Source organism: Crocodylus porosus, unplaced genomic scaffold (assembly GCF_001723895.1).
Source record: "Crocodylus porosus isolate Cpor-Errol unplaced genomic scaffold, CroPor_comp1, whole genome shotgun sequence".
Classification (NCBI taxonomy): domain Eukaryota; kingdom Metazoa; phylum Chordata; order Crocodylia; family Crocodylidae; genus Crocodylus; species Crocodylus porosus.
The window spans coordinates 10,855,374-10,874,048 of NW_017728913.1; the positions used below are offsets into that span (position 1 = coordinate 10,855,374).

An 18,675-nucleotide genomic window follows, 5' to 3' on the forward strand; every position below is an offset into this window, starting at 1 on the left:
CCTCCTCCAGCCCCTCCAACCATTTACTGACCTGCCATGAAGCCAGGTCCCTGCAGCCTGCACTGTTGCTTGCCCTGCATGGGCAGGCAGCGTGCTTTAGCACCAGGGCAAGGGCCAGCCATAGAGACTCTCTGGCTGGCTTCCAGAGTATCTCTGTGGAGGACCAAGCCTCTGGTTGCCTCAGGGCACTGTCCCTGACTGTGCCTTGCCTGGCTTTTTCCCCCAGGGGTATTTTTTGACCCCTGGATATCCAGGGGTCTAATCTTGTTCCCTGTGCTGCAAATTTGCAGCATGGAGAACCTTTTTTTTGTTCCCGTATGTGCCTCCTGCAGCATCTCAAAGGGGTTTGAGATGCTGCAAGAGGCACACATGTGCTCATCTAGATGCACCATCTGAGTTTATCTTGTCAATCATGTTTGTGCATCTAACAGGGCTAACATTGCATGACACCCTCTGGCATCCTTGAAAAGGATCTCAGGGTGCCTTATCGCCATTGTTGAGAATCACTGGCTATAGCAAGAAAGGGTAGATAACCACCACTTCTGAGAGGATCAGAAGCAATGGCTAGGGGATGACTAACAATTTTCCTCGTCTCCTCAAAGGCTTAACTACTTGGATTTTACATTTGACTTCTATATCATATAGAATGACCAAAAGCCAACCATCAATAGCCATTATTTGTCTCTCTCTCTGCAAAGGAGAAGTACTAAGCAGAAATCTCTTCTTCTATGAAAGTAGAGGGGTTCCATTTGGAAAAAGAGGGGAGTGATATGAGAAGTGAGAGAATTCAAGGTCGCATGTGCCTTCTCAGAAACAGTTTGACATTAGGCTGCCATTCATACTTCCAACTTGATGCTGTCTGAAGATTCCCTGCTCACCCCACTCCTAGTATAGATACAATGACAATTTACTAACGTAAAAAGCAGTATCCAACCTCATCCTAATACAGAATTTCTGGTAAATTAACAACAGAGTTAAAATTATTGCCAACTTTGCACAAGTGATCATGCCTTAATGATTCTGTTTGTACTGAATACAGTCCAAACCAATAATTGCATATATTTGGTGTTTTTAAAAGGGCCAGTTTTACAAAGATGAACCTAAATAAGCCAAGTTAGCTGGGAGAACGAAAGTAAGAGAAAAATATGAAAAAATTGTAATTGTTTGAGAACATTTTATTTGCTAACCAAAAAGACCAATATGCCATAGTCAAGAAAATGTCATCATGGTTAAAAACCAGACTTACAGAAAGTGTGCCTTAAGAGACGTTTTAGGAATGAACATATACATAGGGAACAGAAATCTACTAAAGCACTTTTCAATTCAACAGACAAAGGTATAAAAAATGCTGTGGACACAATTTAAAGATAACAATTCAAACTAGAAATAAAGTGCAATATTTTAATAGGAACAGTAATTAATATTGCAATAATTTGCAATAGATTGTAGTGGTTTTTCTATCCCTGGAGACTTTAAAATTAGAAGTGGGTGTTTTTTCAAAAAAACAAAACAAAACAAAAAAACAGAACATGGCATAGTTTACATGGGAATTATAATACATACTCTGGTATCTGAACCCCTTTGCAAAAGCCATTCTGATTAGATAAAGGTGATCAGGTAACTGAAATAGTTACGCATTACAGAATCAAACTTAAGAACATGCTCACATTTTCGTACAAAAAAAGCTTATGAGAACAGTATACAATAACAATAGTTATAACTTACAGTACTGCATTAAACGTAAGAGCACTGATACAGGACTGCATTTAAATAAGGCATAGAAAACAAACTGTTACACTATCCCAAGTTAACAAGTTAGAAAAAATGCTGATGTTCAGATAAGTGAAGATATTCTGTAATTCTGGAAAGTCTTAACCAGTGTTGATGATGATCATCATGGCTCCCTCTCGCTATAAACTATGAATTTATGATTCTTACCATAAGTAAATAAGTGCACATCTCAAACCAGCTCATTCCCATCCACAACTGTATGTCTCTTTTATTCACTATAATTTAACAACATCCCTGTTTCCAACTACACAATCACTTAAAAGGAAAAGCAATATTAAGGAAGTTTTTTTTTTCTTTAAACAGTACCAACATCATTTACCAGCTAGTAACAAAGAAAGCCAGTGCATATAATAATCCAGCTGCTGGCAAGAATAACTAGACATTTTCTGGCAGGCCTAACCAGAAGACATTGTGCCCTTATGTGGGAATCTTGCAATTTCTTCTTAGCATCACAGGATCCCGAAGCCAATAAACAAAAAAGGTCCGGTTAGGCAGAATTTACTTGGCAGTTTGAGAGGAAAGGAATAAGAAGTAAAAGGACAAAATAATGATACTGAAGAGCTAATATGAACAGTACAACACTGATAAGAACTGTATATTAAGTGGTTACTTGTTCAGACTATGATCCCCTGGTATCTCGGAAGGCATGAACAACGTGGCAAATTTTGTCTATATTGCCACAGCAACATCCCAAGATATTAGCTGAACTGGACTGGTGGAGGTGCATCTTGAATACAGTAACAATAAGAATTTATGTTCTCAGGGCTGATTTGCGAACAATAAATAGCAGATCGTGGAGACTGTTTCAACTGAAGCTGATGGTGTAAAATAAGTTTAATTAGTGTTCAGAAGCTATTAGGTAGGTAGGTAATCCAATTAGAATCATTAAGTAATTGGATTATACCATCAGAAGGTGATAAACTGGAAAGGTATATATGATAACCTAAAAATAAATCATTTCAGCTCTGAAATTATTTGGATAAAAAAGGCTCCACTTACTGTTCACAAGTCACACAGCAGTTCGGTTCAATTGACAATGCTAAGAGCAAGAAATATATACACACACACAATTAAGCAGAGTTCACAGATACTGTACTCGATTCTCAGAAATGCTCATTACCCACACTTTTACCCTTCTGTGACTACATATATAATTCATCCATGCTCTGACATCAGTTGAACAGAGTGCAAGATTTGTTTTTGCGAAGTCTCTGCAGTATTAATAGTACAAGAGGTGACTGAATTTTTTTTAAGTTAAATTATTTAGGAATAGATCTGGTAAATGATTTTGGCTAAGTAGTTGTATTTTTTTACGTTTAGGAATGGAAACAAAATGCAAAGTGGATTCAGACAACATAAAGAAAGGTTTAACTGTGAAAGGTTTCAGACCCACACAAAATTTGTCAGGTTTAACGCTATTCCAGTTTAAAGTTAATCTATATTCAGTATGCCTTGTTTAAAAACAGCAGGAATTGTATTAATTAAAACTAACAAACAGAAGCAACAACGTCAAAGAACATTAACTCTCTCTTGCTTTTTACATTTGTGCATTATTTTCAAGACTGTTTAGTGGATTCTATAAATTTAAATGTTTTCTTAGGTGCACAGAGTTCATTTAAGCATGGAGTTCAAACTGGCTGTGGTTATGTTCTACTACAAGTTACATCGCTACTGCCTGGAAAAAAGAATTGGAGGAGGAGAATCATGAGTTGTAAGACACTCAAAGAGCCAACACGATCTCTTGAAATTTGACAATGACATCCTACCATTTTTACTGCCATTTCATCCAAAATTATGATTCATTATTTGGAACGGTTCTCATAATGTAAATCTAAAACTCCATTGTTAGTTCTTAAAATACAAGAAAGATCACCATAAAGACTTCTGGAAGTAAGCAAAGTTAACACAACAGAGGTTACAAACATCTGGGAAAGAGAGATAACAGTTAATAACACCTAAAATATATTTTTTTATTTTGGAAAACAAAATAAAAAAATGTACCTTTATCTGCATTAGTGCAGCAGCATATTTCCTTTCAGTGTGTGTGTAGACATGCTCTCTCTCAGAAAGGAAATCTGTTGGGCAAGCCCAAGGAGCACCATTCCTGTACATATATATCCACTCTTCTTACCTGTACATCCTATTACTTTAACCTCATTTTTAGTTTTTGCTGTTGCTTTGATTAGCAGCATCCCTCTAACAGCATATAGGCACAACTGCACTGCTTCCCTGATGCTTCTTTTGAAAAGAAAAATCTCTAGCGCAGCGTTTCTCAACCTGTGGGTCTTAAGAATATAGGAAAGAGTAGCGAACAAACTTTAAAAAATGAATTCTCCTTTAAAGGAGAAAAATGTGGGAAACTGGTTTTTCCCTTACAGGCAGGCAGACTGCCAGCCTGTAAGGGACTGCTTGGGGTCCTCCCTGCCTGCCCCCACCTTGCCCACACCCCCCACTCCCCTACACACTGGGGGTCTGGGGGCAGAAAGCAGAGGGTTGGGAGTGAGGGGCACTGGATCAAGACCAGCCATCGATGTTTACAAATGGGTCCTGGTATAAAAAAGTTTGAGAACCATTGCTCTAGTGCATCTTTGTGAAAGCACAGGTTATGAGAGCACAGGTTATGATATGAAAAAAAGTTGAGAATCATTCTGCCCTTATGCTTTAAATTTTTGTTAACAGATTTTGTTCATTGTATCAAAGAAAGCAAAACACTGCATACCATGCTAAGCATCAAAATACTCTGAAAAGCACTTGGTTCTAGCAGGTAAAAAATATACAAGTCATTATAACAGGAGAATCTCAATATCCTGCATGTTGGTCCAAGAAATATGCATGAGGTAAGGATTTGTGTGGGTGGTTATCTTTTCTTGGACCAACTGCATGGTTTGCACAGTGATTCTTGGAAATAGAGATATCTTTCTTAGGTAAGTTTTGATAATGCATTGTGTTCTTCCAGCAGGTTAGAATACATTAGGTACCTGAAGAATGTATTGCATTCAAAAACTTACTTTAGTCTATCCAAACGACGCAGTTGGCCCAAGAAGGGATACCATGCACAAAAATCCTTGCCTCTTGCATATTTCCTGGACCATTCAAAACTATCACTTCAGTAAAAGATATTACTTAGATATGTGATTTACTTGATACAATCCTGATTTATCAGTGGCTAAGTAAAAATACAAAAAACAAAGTGAAATTTCTTACCTTTGTCTTTATGTAGAATGGAGATGACTGGTTAATGGGTAAGTCCATGATACTATTTGAATTTGTAACACTATTATTGTTTGGGTGTTCATCTTCTCTACTGCTGTCATCAGACTGATCAAAATCATCACTCTCTTGATCCATTTCCTCCTCCTCTTCCACTTCCTCCTCTTGCTCACCAGCATGATCTTCTTCTTCCTCCTCCTCTTGGTTACAAGTGGATTCTTCATCCACTGCAATAAGTCTATTGTTGTTTTCTTCTAATTGTTCTTGCTGGGATTCACTTGTGTCTCCAAGTCCAGGGTCTGCTCCACCTATTTCTCCATTTTGTACAATATGCTCCTCTTGTTGTCGTCTTAACTGCTGCTGCTCCTCCTCTACAACTCGATTCATCTGCTCCTCATCTACTTGGCTTGAGGAAGCATTACCTCGAAGAGACCCTCCAGTTCGTCGCCTCTTGCTGCCCACAGACAGCAGTTCCTGATTCATTTCCAAAAGCCAGCTTGCCACTTCTTGGACCTTGGCTAGACTATCGGAAGATGCAAATGTTTTCACATTCTAAGAAGACAAAGGCAAAGTTGGGGAATTACAAAAAAAGGACACTTGATTTTCTTTTTTAAATAAGCAGAATGATTTCATTAACTAATTTCTGACGATTTACTATTCTAAGCACAAAATAGCAAAAGAACTACCATGTGAACAAACTGAAAAAGCACACAAAAACATTTTATAACAGTATATTTTAAATGAAGCAAACTACTGAAAGAAGGAAAGTTATTAAGAGGATGCTTGAAATACTGTTATTTATTTGTACCTGAGCACACAGTCAGACACTAATCAGAAACTTTGAAAGTATGGAATTTTGTTTTGTTTTTACACATATGACCTTGCAATTGCTGCATTAGAAAACTAAAGTTTGATTACACTAATTTACACTCTATAGTATATACTTCATTACTTCCTAGTCAAACCTTTGGTGTTATGTGAAAACCATCAGCAATCACTTTATAGTACTACATCATTAATAAAAATACTAAACTACTCCACTAAAGTTCAGTGGAGAACAGACACTTAAAAACCCAGCTAGAAATATGCTCACTGGGATGCAAGTATACTCCAGGTGAGAGAAAGGACCACTGGGGAAAGAAGGGGGAGGAGGATGTGTGTTACAGAAAGATCGTAGCTATTACAGGGGTATGAGCATCTGTGGTTCACTGGCCATCCAATTAGTACCCAAGCCCACCAAATCTAAGTTTGCATGAACCCTGGTATGCAAGACTTGAGTAAAATGCAGATGGGTCAACGGAACTGTTGGAGATTTCAAGGACAACAAGGGAGAGGTCAGAGAGATGGGCTGATGGGGATCAGTTGCAGGGATGGTAGATGACAGCAATATGGGGGGAGGGAAGCAGTATTAATTCAGGAAGGAGAGTATGGAAAGGTGAAGGAAGAACTAAGTGATGAAGACTCTGCCACATCCAGGGACTTGTAGACAAGTTAGTTTTAATAAAGTGATAATGTGTTTCACAAGATGACAACGGTTTGCTCTTCTAAGAGTTCATTTCCCCTTTAGTTATTGCCAATCAGAGCTGGGCCTTCAGGTCCATTTAACATATCCCTTCAGATCCATTCATGTAACAGGTTTTCTAACTAGGGATACATGTCACATTGCCCAGGGGTACATGCCTAAATTTTAATAATGGTGGTGGAGCCTCTGACTAGTTAACATGTGGTAAATAGTGTTGCTGTATATTGGCAATAATGTTGGCAGAGATATATTGGGTATAGGGAATATAAGCACCAGTATTTTGCAGGTAAAGGGTCAGACTGGACTGATAAAGATTTTCTTGGCCAACACTGATAGCTGATTATTACCCAGCCATATCTGCCGATACCAATCTGATAACTGATTTTCAGGAATGCAGCCAGGCAGCATGGAGAGCAGCTCCCTGCAGGTAAGTCTGTGGAAGGAACGGGGCACAGGGGAAGGAAAGGGTGTAGGGGGAGCAGATTGATGCTCCTATGGTGAGGGAGCCCAAAATCCGTGATTAAAATTAAAGGCCCCCCCACACCTCCCTGGCCCTACTGGTGCCCCTCACGCCCCACCCACAGCTCCCACAGCCTTGCTGGGACCCTTTGCCCCCCATCCACAGTGTCTGCTCCCCCAGCCCTGCCAGAGGGGGCCCCCAGCTGCCAGGGCTATGGACCTGGGGTCCGCAGTCCCCTGTCCCCGCTCCCCTCCTGCTGCACACAGTCCCAGTAGGCAGGGAGGATCCACACCCCCCAGACCTGTACATGGGGCAGGCACAGGCTGCAGGCTTGACTCCTGCCCCGCTTCCCTCCCCCGGGGTCTCCAGAGCCAAGCAGGCATGACCAAGCGTGGCTGGGGACAGCAGGTCCACATGGGGATCTCCTCGCCACTGCTCACCCTGCCTGCTATCCTGGTGATGCACCTCCTGCACCTGTTGCTGCTTTGAGGGGTGCAGACCTGCACCGCTGCCCTCACTGCAGCCCTACGCACAAGATGCACATCACTGGGGCAGTGGGGGAGGAGGGGGGCAAGCCATGGCAAGGAGATCCCCGTGTAGCCCCTCTGCTGCCTGCTGCGCTGGGTCATGCCCCCCAGGCTCTGGAGACTCCAAGGGAGGGAAGCAGGGTGGAAGCCCAAGCCTGCAGCCTGTGCCTGCCCGGGTACAGATCTGGGGGGGCTGGTGTGGGTCCCCCGTGTACCCCAGGAGTGCATGTGACAGCAGGGATCCGGCCCTCCCCCTCCCTGGCCAAGCCACCTGCAGCCCCATCCTGCTCCCTGCTGGGGCCCTACAGCCACGCACTGCAGCCCTGGGACCCAAGCCCCACCTAGCTGGGCAGCAGCCCCAGCCCTGCCTAGTCCCTCTCTACAAGGGCCTCAATCCCTGCAACTCCCACTTACCTGCTGGAGCCGCTTTCCAGGCTGTTTGGGTCCATGTGCATGACCATGCACTTTGTGCCCCCTGGCTCACCACCTTCCTCCTGTTTCCTCCCAGCTCCCTGCAAGCTGGAACTCTGTCAGCCTCCAAGGAGCTCACTGCAAAATGGCAAGATCTATAGGCTTCTCTTGTAAAATGAGAAATCTGTGTTTGCCTCTGGTAAAAAGTTAAAATCCATCATTTACTCCATTTTTCCATGGGAAACTAAAAACCTGGCTCCCTGGTCATAACCTGGGGGATCAAAGTCCTGGAGCTTAAAAATGGCAGCGGTCGTGCTTGAACTAAAGTTCATCAAATGAGCTTTAGTTTAAGCACTTCTGCCACCATTTTCAAGTGTAGGGACACTTTTAAATGGAGTGCAGCTGAGTTGGTGAGGGCAGATGCGAGCTGCCTGTTGTGGTCTCAGAGCTCTCCACTCTGCTGTCTTTGCCCTGCGAGCCCTGCTGCCGGCCGCTGAGAGGGATACCCATTGCATGGCCCCACCCCTACACCAATCATCAGCAAGGGACGGGGCCACACAATTGACAGTCCTCTCAGCCAATCAGTGGTGAGGGGCAGGGCCTCTCAGCCAATCGGAAGCAAGGGGGCGGGGACCTCCGCTATGAAAAGCCCATGAAAATGGCGGCCACTACTGCGATCCGCCCACAAAATCACCTGTATGCTGCCTCAGTTCAGGTAAACCCTTAAATATAACGTGTTTTAATTCTGCAGTGACAGTTTAAGCATTCAGAAAGTAAAAATGGACACAAGCAATTAATTTTTCTTTTTAAAATCAGTTTTTTCTAAGAACAAATTTCAGAGTTAAAGGTCTTATTTCAGTGCTAAACATGGATATCTATACAGCGAATAAGAAGTAGGTCTTTCGCTCAACTCTTCTTTCCTAATAAGATACGATAATTTGTTTTTTACTATACAATTTTATACCCTAAGTACAGCTATCATAATAAATCATGATTATTATAGGTGTGGATACAGAAATACATGGAGCCCTTTCAAAAGGGCAGCAGCTGGTATGTTCTAATTGTTGTTTGTGAACAAGCTAACAATAATTCAAATGCAGCAAACCTGCTCCAAACCTAATCCTGAATGAAAAAGTGTTAAGGTTGGAGCAGGTTTCCTGAACTTGAATCACTGTTAGCTTGTTCATCCACAACAATTTGAACATACCAACCTGTGCCCTTTTAAAATGTTCCCCTTTTTCAAGAGTCTCCAAATATCTGAATAAAAGAGGCAAAAAACTCCATCTTTATACCCAGTATCAGGTGTCAACCATTTTCTACTGTAGGAAGGACAGAAAATGCTTAAGTGAGGTAGGTAATAAACAGTTACAAAATACTAGGCACAGAGCAATTTGTGTAGGAAGGCTGCCCTAGTAAGGCTTCAAGGTTAAGATTTTACTAGGAAGAACACTGTTAAACTAATTAACCATGATTTTTCAGCAACCCAAGAACTGCAGAAGGACACTTTCCTAAATAGGAATTTCATAATGCTAACATCATGACATCTGATTAGGTAACATTTTTCACATTTTCTAAACTAAAGATTTTTAAACTGATTAATAAGAATGTATTATACTATCACTTTTGCACTTCTAACCTGCTTTAGATACCCAAAAAGCATTAAATGGTTTAAGATGTATTTTCTGTGAAATAGAGACTTATCTTTAAAAAAAGATGCAAAAGAAGGCTTATGTTAGCAGAATATGAGACAAGTTTATTTCTTTTTACGCTCCGAATTAAAACTACGCGGTGACATTGTTGACACAATACTTGAAAATTTTGAATTACATACACGTAGTTTTTGATATTCTTAAGGTTATAACCATCACTAGACCCTACTATATTATACACAGTATAAACAAGACCTCAAAAGCAAACCAGATAACCAGCAGATGAACAATTCTAAGCAGCAAATCAAAGAGTGACTGGAATTATTGCAATCCCTTTAAAAAGGTTCTAACTTAAGGTTATCCTCCAATATCTAAGAACAAATGCAGAATGTAATTTGGGTATTATTTTTCTCTGATCTTGTAATTTCACCAAATGGATACATTTAAGATCTAAACAATATACACTACATTCAAAAAACCAAGCTGATAGCTATATTTCAAACCACAATTCACAAAAGTAACTGATTTGCAGCTTAAACTCACAAACTTAAATATGTTAAGATGCACTCTCTCTCCAACTGATACATTCACATTCTCCCTCTCTCTTGCTTCATTACAGCATTCAACTATTGTCCTGAAAAAATTGTGTTTAAATTGTTCATGGCAATAACACTTTAAGATACTAAAATCAAATCCTACTCTATCATTTCAGAAAATGGACACAAATAGGCTACAACTGAAATAATTATTTATTCCTTTCAGTCAAAAAAAATTAAAAATTCCAACTAGATAATTAAGAAAAAAACTGTTTCAGTTACTGTTCTTCTCATACTATGAGCTGAACAAAGTCTGGAGAATCTCCAAAAATCTGAAGGAGAACAGAGCCCTCCATCCAGAAATCCCATGACCCCATGCTAGCTGCTGCCTGCCTTCACTCTTCAGTAACAAAGCCCTACAGAGAGGGTTCAAGAAAGAGAGGGTTCAACAAAAATTATCTGAGATGTGAAATCCTGATTTTTGAGAGACTGAAGATGCTCAGTCCATTTAATGTGTTGAGGAAAAAGCTAGGAGGTGACATGACCACTAGAAAATTCTAATATGGGAAGACAAAAAATCTGGTGGCTAGAAGCTGAAGATGGATAAACTCAGATGAAAGTTTTTAACTGTGAGAGTAATTAATAACTAAGATGACTTGTTTAAGGATATAACAGACTGTTCATCACTTGAAGTCTTTACATCAGTACAGGCTATCTAAGAAACAGTACAACTCAAACAAAAGTCCTGGGCTTGATGCAGAAGTTGAGTCTCTTTGGCTTGTGTTGAACATGTTGTTAAACAAGATGATCATAATGGCCTCTCTCTGGCCATAAATCTACACAATATAGTGCCTGAAAGGGACAAGTGAACACATTACCCCATTTTCCTCTGTGACAAAATTTTAATTAGAGCAAGATGAACGCAAGATCTTTTAAAGTGTTCAATAATTCTATTCTCTACATCAACACATACTATTAACATAACAGTTAAATAATTAAAATAATTTGAATATCTGGTTCTTGCTCCAAAGAATTTACATCTCTACCAAATTTGCTGTATATTCCTTTCTGTTTTGCCACAATATATGTGCCCAAAAGCTTGCAATTTAAATAATTTTTTTTTTTGCAAAAATCTGGTCAAATAAAAGATATGACCTCTACTGTGAGTTGTGATTCCTAACTTACATAAGAAACTTTGCTGAAGTTAGGAAAACAAACAAAACATGAGTTTCTAATGGAACTTTTGGACACTTTTTATCTACTTTGCTATAAAGAAATACTTTATCTCTTATTCTCTTCTCCCCAGCCCCCAAAATAACATATCTTTGACAAAATATAAGTAAACTCTAGATCACTCAAGAAGCAGAGAGCATATCAGATGATAAAGAATCAGAGGCATAACCCTATCTTGCAAAGCTGAAACAAGGGACTCAATATTTGACAAAGACCTATTTGTAAATGGACACATGTTATTCATGGGGGAAAATTACAAAGTTATGATAGTCCTTTTTGCGTAAGTAGCTACTCATTTTCTCATAGCAATGATTTTGCATTGGATGTTTTTACCATAAAATGTGAATGGATTTGCTTTGGAATGAAAATGCCTTGAAATAAGAAATATTGGAAAGATGTGACCATTGTAAGCAATAAACCACAATAAAGCACCACTGTTACAACTGTTATTAATAGGGTGTTGGGATTTACTGAGATATCTAATCTAAATAAATATACTAAAAACTGCTGAGTGGCTCTATTCATTAAAAAGCTTAACATCTCTTTAGGTAGGAAATGAGTACTTGTGAAATGCAACAAGATAAACAAACCATTCTTTTCCAGTAAAACACAATGGTCATCTCTCTCTCCCTTTCTCCAAAAGGTGAGAAGCAAATCTTTCAGCTACCAAAGGCTAACAATAAAGCAGCGCATATTTTCCTGCAACTATTCAGGCCACAAACAAGCACACAGGAACTACATGTCCCAGTTTCCCTCGCCTTCCCCCTCCCCTCTACCCCCACCAGCATTCCCTCTGTCCCCTGAGGCCACTGCTCATTTCAAGTTTAAATTATTTCAATTCTCTCAAGTGAAAGAACCAAGGTCTTAAAAAAGTAAATAAAATAGTAAGTTCCAGTTACTTTGTCATACCATTTATAATTAAAATGCCTTCACGGACACATTTCCATCTTGATTTAGGTTCTTAATTTTGTATTTGTACCTTTTTAATTCCTCTTCTGCAAATAACAAAAATCTAGGTTTTCCAAGCATACAGCTATATAAAGTCATAGGATAGTCCCAACCAAAGAACTGTGGTGCGTGAGCAATTTTTTTTTTCTGTGCACAAATATTTTGGTCTCTCCTAAACTATTCCTGGAATTTGATGAAGTACAGTTTCCTATGAAAGCATATGCAGAAGTGGCCAACCCATGGCATGCATGCTACAAGTAGCCTTTCTGTATAGGAAGTTGGGCAGGGAGCAGAAAGCAGAGCAGTAGATTGGTGGAGGAAAGGAATCAGAGTGGCACTCAGGGAGGGTGCAGGGCTTAAGTTGTGGCATGCCTGCCAAAAAAGGTTGAGCCCCACTGGCTTATGCCTTTCTGAACAAGTTAGTCTTTAAGGTGCCATTCCCCACTTCCCCCCCACCTTCTGCCTGACTTCAGACTAACCTCTCTCCAAATTAATTTTCATGACGAAGAAAGTCATTGCTTTATGCAGCAATGTAAATTAAGCTCTAGGCCAAATTTAATATAATATTATCAGAATAACTTCAAGTTGTATAAGGGCTTTAGAGGTTCTAATTTAGGTTACAAGACAGTTTGAAGACACTATAACTAATTTTATACTGGTCATATACCTAATCCCATTGTGTTAAAAAAAGTGTATGATATGGCAACTCTATTGGGCAAATCCTTATACAGCTGGGGTAAGATTCTCTGCTACACTTCTCAAGAGATGCAGCATACAACCTGCAGCCCAGGAGGAAGAACATTAAAAAACTTTAAAAGCTCCTGAACATGGACAGCTGTGGAGGCTGGATAAATCTCCTATCCCTCTCACCCCTTAAGAGAAACAAGGTCTTTGTGGTGATATCTTTTACTGAAGAATACTACCTCCCTGTGTGGGTAACTAGCACCCATACCCGCAAACTAAACAGTGCCCTGAATTCTGCACTATGAACAGTAAGTAGCTGTCTGGTATACAGAGAACAGGTAACCATGTTCATCTTGGCAGGAATCCCCCCTCATAACACCAAGAGGTCTGGAATAGTGCTGGCAACCACAGCCCAAGAAGATCTTCCACTACATGACATGATTGAAAAATACCCAATGCAGAGATGTCTAATAAGCAGAAAACCCATACCAGTATCCACCAGAAACATCATAGAGGAAGCAGGAGAGACCATTCTGTCATCATGGCCCCCGGAGAAGGTGGGAAGAGCAATGGAATAACAACACACCCCACAACAACTACATACTACACAACCATCCTCATACTCTCCCAGTCAAACTGCCACATAAGGCATGGGTAAACCTGAATTGACTGTGGTCAGGATATGAAGGCTTCAATAAAATCAAACATAAAATGGGCCTTACAAACTCATCAGCGTGCCCATGTGGCAAAGTAGATCAGACAGCCCAGCATATACTGACTGCCCTCTATATAGTCCACCACAGGGAGTGAAGAGTCTGAAAGACTGCAGTAATATTCTCTGATCTACTTCTAAATGGTTGGAAGACCTGACTTTCTGAAAGCTTGTCTAACATCTCCCTAACTATGCAGTTGTTCCAATAAAAGATACTATCCCAAAACTTTGCTTCTCACATATTTCTTGGACCAACACCCAGCTGAACTCTCAATCCCTATGTGACTTAGACCAAGGATGCTCAACCTCCAGGTTGCTGTGCCATGGCATTGCTCCCCTGCTGCCAAATCTCTGGACCCGTGGGCTAGGGACAGACGCTCAAAAACCCTGAGCCTGAATTGATTCAATCTTTGTTGGTTAGTATAACCTGGCTAGGCTGAATCAGTTTGTAACTGTACAGACACCCCAGAAATGCAGGCGCATCCCTGCAGTGGCTCAGTCTAAAAGCCAGGGGGCGCTAGAGCAGCCCTCCCTTGCCTTCTACAGTGCTGAGCTGAGGGGGTATAGCCAGGACCTTGCAGGACACTCTGATTAGGGAGGGGTAACCCCTCCTGCTTCTGACCAGCCAGCAGGGAATTGATAACACAGTGTTTATCGCCCCTCACTCAGTTTTTATCAGCCCATTAAGAAAACAACAGAGGAACATTATCACCTACCTGTTGATTCTGCTGTTGTTCCATCTGCCACAGCACAGACCATAGCCAGCATGTGGTCTGCTAGCTAATGCTGAGAGGTGTCTGTGTAAGGCAGAGAGCACAAGGCAATCCCTGCTTAGCAAGGAGTGGAGAGGGGAAGGGGGGAGCAGGGGGAAGCCAGGCAGGCTCAGAAAAGACCTGCAGTCTCTGCTGAGCTCCAGCCAGGGAGCAGAGAGGAGGAGTCAGCTCTGCTGTGGAGCAGAGAGCCCCACCCAGCCCAGTCCAGAGAGCAAAACCAGCAAGGGGTCTGGGACAGACATTGCATAGACCAGTTTGAGACAAATCAGTTCAGTCTGATGCTACATTCAACCAGGTTTATCTCAAACCATTTTCAATCTGGTTTATGTGCACTGAGCATCTGCTCAGTTACAGGTTTAAACCAGTTTTGATCACTTAAACCGGTTTATGTGTAATGTCTGTCCCTAGCCATAGTGACCCCCAAGCCCTGTGAACTGGATCTGGCATCTGATCCCTGCATACAGTGCTGGGCAGGGCTAGCACCAGGCCCTAGGGGCCAAACCCGCTATAGGGAACTGGGAGGAGAAGGTGCCAGACCTCTGAGGCCCAATCCCAGGGCAGAGTGGGGGGTGGGAGGGGAAGTACCGGCCCCTTGGAATCCAATCCTGGCACATGGGGGATGGGAGAAGGTGGTGCTGGGTCCCTGGAACCCCATCCTGGAGCAAAGCAGGGTGGGAGGGGGTGGTACTTAGCCACTAGGACCCACTCCTGGCACACAGGGGACGTGAGGGGTGGAACCGAGCCCCCACAGCCAATCCCAGTGCATGGAGCAGAGCGGGTGGTGTCAGGCCCCTGGGACCTAAACCTAGCATGGGGCAGGGGAAAGGGGAGGGAGAAGGTGGAGGCAGGAGACAGCAATAATGGCCTCCTACAATCCAACCCAGCACAGGGGAGGGGGATGGGAGGGCAGTCAGTGCTGGGCTACCGGGACCCAGTCCTGGTATGCAGGGTGTGAAGGAGCTGCACTGGGCCCCAGGGACCAATCCTGATGTGCAGGGGATGTGAGGAAGCAGTGCTGGGCCCCCAGGACCCAATCCTGGTGCATCAAGCAGGGAAGGTGACAGTGACAGGCCCCAGGGTCCAATCCAGCCCATAGTAGGGCCTCATACCAGTCATCTGGCCCACAGGGCCAAAAGGTTGAGCACCACTGCCTTAGACACAAGGACCTGTTTCAGCTGCAGTAGCTTCCCAGGGCTATTCTTGGATCTCCACAGCAGAAATGTTTTTGGCCCCACCCCCACAAATGCCTTCCGCCCTCAGCCCCGTCTCTGGCAAGCCTCTCATGCCAGGGTTAACAAATGAATCTCTGAGTCTCCTAGCCATTTGGGGTAGCATCTGCACCAGGAGTACTTAAATTCATAGGAAAATAGGACTGGCAAGGACCTCATAAAGCCATCTAGTTCAGTCCCCTGCTCAGGACAGAATCATCCCTGACTAAGCCACCCCAGCCACGTGTCTGTCTAACCTGCTTTTGAAAATTTCCAGGGATGGACATTCCACAAGTTCTCCAGGTAGCCCGTTCCAATTGTGATTACCCTCATAGTCAGAAAGTTCCTCCTAATTAATCTACAACCCAAATTTCCCCTACTGTAATCTGAGGCTATTGCTTCTAGTTGCATCCCCCCATAGTCATGCAGAAAAGTCCATCTTTATCCTCCCTGTAAATGACCTTCAGGTAGCTGACAACTTATCAAATCCCTGATTCTGCCTTCTCTTCTTCAGACTAAATAACCTTAGTTCTTACTGACTTTTTTCATGTTTTTCAGGCCCCTAATCATTTTTGTCAGCCTCTGTCCACATCGTTCTTGAGGCATGAGGCTCAAAACTGGATACATGCTTCAAGTAAGGCCTCATCGGTGCTGAACAGAATAGACTCCCTTGATTTGCAAATGATATTTCTGTTAATATAACTCAGTATGCAGTCGGCGTTTTTTCCCTGAAACAGGCTTCTTCCTCAACCCAGTAGTAACAAGGGTTCTAGGACCATTTTATGCTGATCAAAATATTTCCATCCATTATAAAGGTCAAGAAGTTTGGATTACTGGCAGCATATCCTCACCAGCTTTTTTGGAATGTATTTTGCTGTGGCTTTATTTCAAAGACTGCTGCTTATCTGATCCATTGCACAGGACCACTGATGAGCTTCAGCTCTTTGGAGAAGTAGTATCCTTTGAGATAAAAACTGTTCCAAAATGCTGCGTAGTTCATCCTTAAATTGGTAACTCGCAGTCAGTTAAGCTGGTTACAACCTGACTCATATGAATTAGTTTCTACTATCCAACCACAGCACACGAGTAGCAGAGGCACCTATTAGGATTAAGACAAGTGGAACAGATGACAATATCACAACAAGCAGGTGACACTACTATTGGATTATATTTCTTCCTGAAAAACTCAGATGATTCTGAAGAATTACTTACAAGTATTACCATTACTGAGCAAAACTACAGTAAATTCTGGTCAATTCGTTACTCCATGGGGATTGGTAATGATGACTAATTATCTAAGAGTGGTTAGTCATCAGCAGTTAGCCATGTTCAACTTTTATATGGTAAGCACTACATTTCACACCATGCAATAAAAGGGTTTTACATTTATAATGAAGGAAGAAATATATCACCAAAAATCCCAAGTGCCACACTCTGGTTAACTGTATGAGAACTGAATGCTTATACAGATAACTGCTTAACGTACAATTTACTACCAGAAAAATTCAGAGTGCTTACTACATAGGAATTATATGGTTAGGGGGAGTAAAATAATCAAGGACTGCTGCTTTACACTCACCACAAAATAGAAGGCAATTTTACAGTACAGCTGATCTGGGTCTTTTTGAGTTAAAAAAACTTGAAAAAAAATGTAATGCTCCACAAGCATCAGCTGACTGGATAGGTGCCATGGAGAGCATAGGGTCAGAGCATTTCAAGCCAAACAATTATCAGATGCAAGTTCCATTAGGATTAAGTATGCATGTATATTTGGAAATGACTACTTATGCTTTAATGAGTGATGATTAAGCCAAAATGCTGTGTGTGTGCAAGTCAAGTCAATGGGACTCGGGCAAAATTTCAGTGCGCCAACTAATAAGAGCATAGGGACACATTACCCCAGAGACTAACCAGATCCACTGTATATTAGCCTAAGGAGTCCAATAGCTGACTTTCAACATACATTCTAAAAGATGCGTTGGCCTGCCACAGGACTCTAAAATGGACATTTGTATAGTCATATTAACTTAGAATTTATAATGCACTCTAATAACATAATTGTGGTGTAAATGGCTGCTAGCAGACTTAAAACTATAATTATATTATAGTTAATAATAATATTAGTTATAATTATATCTTTAAATGTGGGTTTATTCTTCTCTCATTTTTATCTTTCCTTTATTATTCTTTTTGCCTCTTGCCCATAGATAAGTATCTTTGCTCATTCCTATCTACTTCTACATATATACTGCCTCACAAAGCCAACTATTGGCAGGGTTTCATTTTGCCCAGAAGGTAACTCTGTTCTTTTTGCGTTATTTCTCTCTTCCATGAAGGGTCAGCTGATCCAAAACATTACTCGTAAAGTCACATCGCTCTCCATCTACTCTGACAATGTTAGACATATCTGAGGATCTATACTCTGTTTCTCCTCTCCACAAATTCAAAATCCTCATACTATCATATTTACCCGAATCCAAGTTTATTCCAAATTTAAGACTACTCCCTTAATAATCAGAATCTACACATGGATAATTATATATCTGTTATAATTTTCCGTGTATAATATCTAATTAGTGGAGGATCATCTTAAATTTGTCCCCCCGTTGCTATAGTGGGGAAAGCAGCAGAAGGGGTTGAGGGACCAGACAGACCACTGTCGTTTACCCCTTGCCTGTGCCTGTAATACCCTGCCATGTTGCCCCTCTACTACCTGCCCCCCTCCCTGCCTGTGCCTGCCCCTTGCCCTCTGCAGCCCTCAGCCTCCCCGCAATGCCTTTGGCTGCTTCCCACCACTTGCTTTCCCCTGCCACCTTTCCTGCTCTCCTCCCCATTCCTTGCTCCCCACTAAAAAGAATAAATGCAGCAACTTGGTTACCACTGAGAAACACCTACTCTCTGGGCCTTCAATCTAACAGACAAAAACAGAGCAAGAACCAGTTGCCAGAAGCTAATGTTAAAAAAATGCCAACTAGACATTCTTAACTGTGAGTATAATTATTCACTGGAGC

At 41.6% G+C, this 18,675-nt stretch overlaps 1 protein-coding gene across 1 annotated transcript in view; it reads right to left on the bottom strand.

The window, feature by feature from the left end:
• Positions 1 to 18,675, bottom strand: part of FBXW7 (F-box and WD repeat domain containing 7) — a 255,063-nt gene that overhangs the window by 120,915 nt on the left and 115,473 nt on the right. The window contains exon 3 of the mRNA XM_019534476.1: positions 4,996 to 5,553. Coding sequence (XP_019390021.1) covers positions 4,996 to 5,484 — 489 coding nt within the window. The 5' untranslated portion in view covers positions 5,485 to 5,553. The remainder of the gene's footprint in view (positions 1 to 4,995; positions 5,554 to 18,675) is intronic.